The sequence below is a fragment of the Acanthisitta chloris genome, unplaced genomic scaffold (assembly GCF_000695815.1).
Source record: "Acanthisitta chloris isolate BGI_N310 unplaced genomic scaffold, ASM69581v1 scaffold1961, whole genome shotgun sequence".
Lineage (NCBI taxonomy): Eukaryota > Metazoa > Chordata > Aves > Passeriformes > Acanthisittidae > Acanthisitta > Acanthisitta chloris.
The window spans coordinates 23,791-26,733 of record NW_008656293.1 but is presented as its reverse complement, the minus strand read 5'-3'; the positions used below and the strand labels follow the sequence as shown (position 1 = coordinate 26,733).

Genomic DNA, 2,943 nt, shown 5'->3' with positions numbered 1-2,943 from the left:
AGGGAGGTGGTGGAGTCACCAACACTGGAGGTGTTCAAAGAACAACTGGACATGACACTCAGTGCTCTGCTCTAGTTGACCAAGTGGTGATGGGTCACAGGATGGATTTGATCTCAGAGGTATTTTTCAACCTAAATGGTTCTGTGAATGTCTTCCCAACAATCAACAGGAGTTAAATAGTTAATTAATTTTATGCAAATAAACAGTATTTGTTTTCACTTGAATCAGAGAAATGTCAGATCCAACCAATGCCTGACCCAACCAATGCCTGATCCAACCAATGCCTACAGCTTTCCTGAAGACACTTGAACCAGTAACTTGTTTCTCTTGGGCTTTCTAGTCTAAAATACCAATTCAACTTCAAATACTTCTTTTCCTTAGAGATTGAGCCCAAAATCAAACTCAATTTTCCTTCAATTCCTGAGTGGCAATGAGGGCTCATTCCAGGCCCTGAAATTACCAAGGGCAAACACAACCTCTGGAATTTTTAGGTCAGGCTTAAAGCCACATGAGAGGCAAAGGTGTCATGTTGAAACACAGGAGGGAGCACCAGCATCCCATTCCAGCTCCAAACCCCTCAGCAAGGGGCACAGAGGCTGCTCCCCCTTCCCACAGAGCCTTACCCAGCCACAGAGCCCCATCTGTATCCAGCTGTGTGGCACCAAGAGGAGAAAAACCAGAGATGGGAGCCTCATTCCCAACTTGGAGGGAACCTTCTCTCTGTACTCTGCTCCAGGAGGAAAGGGAGAAGGAAAAGAAGATGATTAGAGAAAAAACCCAGAGCTGGTCTCTGCTTTACTAAGCACCATCAGCTCTTCTTCAGCTGGAGAGGAGAGAGGAGCTGAGCTCTCCCTGTGGCCATGGAGCAATCCTTGGGGAGTGCTCCCCTCCAGCACCTCCCTGGGCATCCCCCAGCCCTACCCCTAGCCCTGCCAGTGGCCACAGCTTCCTCCCACACCCTCCAGAGCCACGAGCAGCAATCCCTGGCATGCCAAGCACATGATCCACTCCCCACTCCCCCCAGAAATAAAGAGGGACAACTCGGCCTCAACATGAACAGAATGTCAAACCCTCAGACAGCTAAAATAAAAGGCCCAAACCTTCTGCACCTCCTTGTTCCTGCCCCTTTGACATTTCCAGGCCTGTCCCAACATGCACTGTTCACATGCCTCTCCTCTATTATTATCCAACAGGAGAAGTGACCCTTGGGGATCACAGGGCACGGAGCCACCACCATGACTCAGGCTCCCTCACTCCCAGCTTGCCCATCCCAGTACATCCACCCTGAGCCCACTCTCCCCTCCACCAGCCTTCCCACCTGGATGCTCTGATGTGGATCCACTGGTTGGTGTTGACTGGGACTGTGGATTGTAGGACAACTGGCTTGGAGCCGAGGTCGTAAGTCATCTGGATGAAACCATCCACGATGGCAAGGGCGATGTAGTCCGAGCGCTCCAGCCCTTTCCCACTCCACAGGATCAGCCCCTGAGTGGCTTCTGTTTTGATGCTTAGCTCAAAGTAGTTTGACTGCAAGGCCTTCTCACTGCGTGGGGAGATGGGAGCAGAGTGAAAAACAAGGCTCCAGAAGCATCAGGAAGCTCCTCAGAGCAGTTTTCTCTTCCCAGCTCAGCTGCTGGGATTAACCTCCATCCAACCCCTGGCATCAGGCTATGTGTGGGCTCTGTCCCTACTTGCTGCTGCACTCAAGGGGTCACAGAGGATGGGAAGCTCTAAACCAGCCCAGAGGATCAAAGAAATGGCCTTCAAGGTCTCTAAGCCAACTCCCACTCTGAGCAGAACCATTCTCAGGGATAAAGGAGCTCTGCCCAGCTGAGCTTGGCAACACCAAGGCTGGAGCAACTCCATCCTCCTGCTGACCTGGGTGGGGGCTGCACAGTTCTCCTAGGGATAAAGTGTTTTCCCCCATATCCACCTTGAAATTCCAAAGACATGGGGCTCCTGCTCCTTGCTTTGGCCTTCATGGAGCATCAAGTACAGGCACATCAGTCCCTGCCAAGTTGTGACACAAGTCTTAGTACCCAAAACTGGGAGATGATGAGCAGTTTGAAGGGGATGGAGGCTGCCCACAGAGGCAGAAAAGCCTTCTTTCTCCTAGGTCTTTTCCCAAGGGAGGAATGAAGGAAGGACAGGATTTTCCCCCACATTGGCATCTTCATCTTTGCTCAGTCCCAGCTGGAACACGCACAAGGCTCTTGGCAACAGCTGAGGTTGCCCTATGGAGTGGCCATTCACTCCTGGGATGCTCTGAGCCACACTGCTGACAGACTGGACAACGTGGACAACACAGACAGCTTTTTATTCCCAAGGGACACTGCATCCAAAGGGCTGGACAAGGCTCTGCATGAAGCTTGACCTAACTCAAGCCTCTCCCCTTGCTCAGCGCTATTTGCTGTGCCTGTGCTGGAGGGAAACAGATTCCTTCATCTCTCCTCCTCCTCCTCTGCAGAGCTGTATCCCTTACAAATAAAAAGACAAGGAGAAGGACACACAGGACAGACAGGGAGACAGAGACATGCAGAGGCAGCGACAGCAGAGCACGAGACAGGAGCAGAAAGCCTGGCACACTCACCTGGGCTCCAGGGGATAGTCCAGCGCTTCGGGACTTAGATGTGGGAAGAAAGGGGAGCAATGCCATAAGCATGGGGCAGCAGAGGAGCCCCTTCCCATCCCAAACCTGCCCTCCCACCCCTCTGGCACACAGGGAACAGCCCTGCTCAGCAGCAGCAGCTCTTCACCCTGCACAGCGCCCAAGCGAGAAACCACCAGCATAGGTGAGGAGCACCAGGAACTGGCCTAGGGATGAGGCTCCTCCAGCTTGGGAGAGTCTTCTCCAGCCTGGGAGAGTCTTCCCCAGCCAGGGAGAGTCCTCTCCAGCCTAGGAAGAGTCTCCTCCAGCCTAGGAAGAGTCTCCTCCCGCCTAGG

At 52.9% G+C, this 2,943-nt stretch overlaps 1 protein-coding gene across 1 annotated transcript in view; it reads right to left on the bottom strand.

Annotated features, from left to right (window-relative positions):
• Window positions 1-623: 623 nt before the first annotated feature.
• Window positions 624-2,943, bottom strand: part of AGRN (agrin) — a gene marked incomplete at both ends in the record, with an annotated part of 25,745 nt that continues 23,425 nt past the window's right edge. Inside the window, 3 exons of the mRNA XM_009084241.1 lie at window positions 624-727; window positions 1,319-1,543; window positions 2,591-2,623. Of these exons, the coding sequence (XP_009082489.1) occupies window positions 624-727; window positions 1,319-1,543; window positions 2,591-2,623 (362 nt within the window). The remainder of the gene's footprint in view (window positions 728-1,318; window positions 1,544-2,590; window positions 2,624-2,943) is intronic.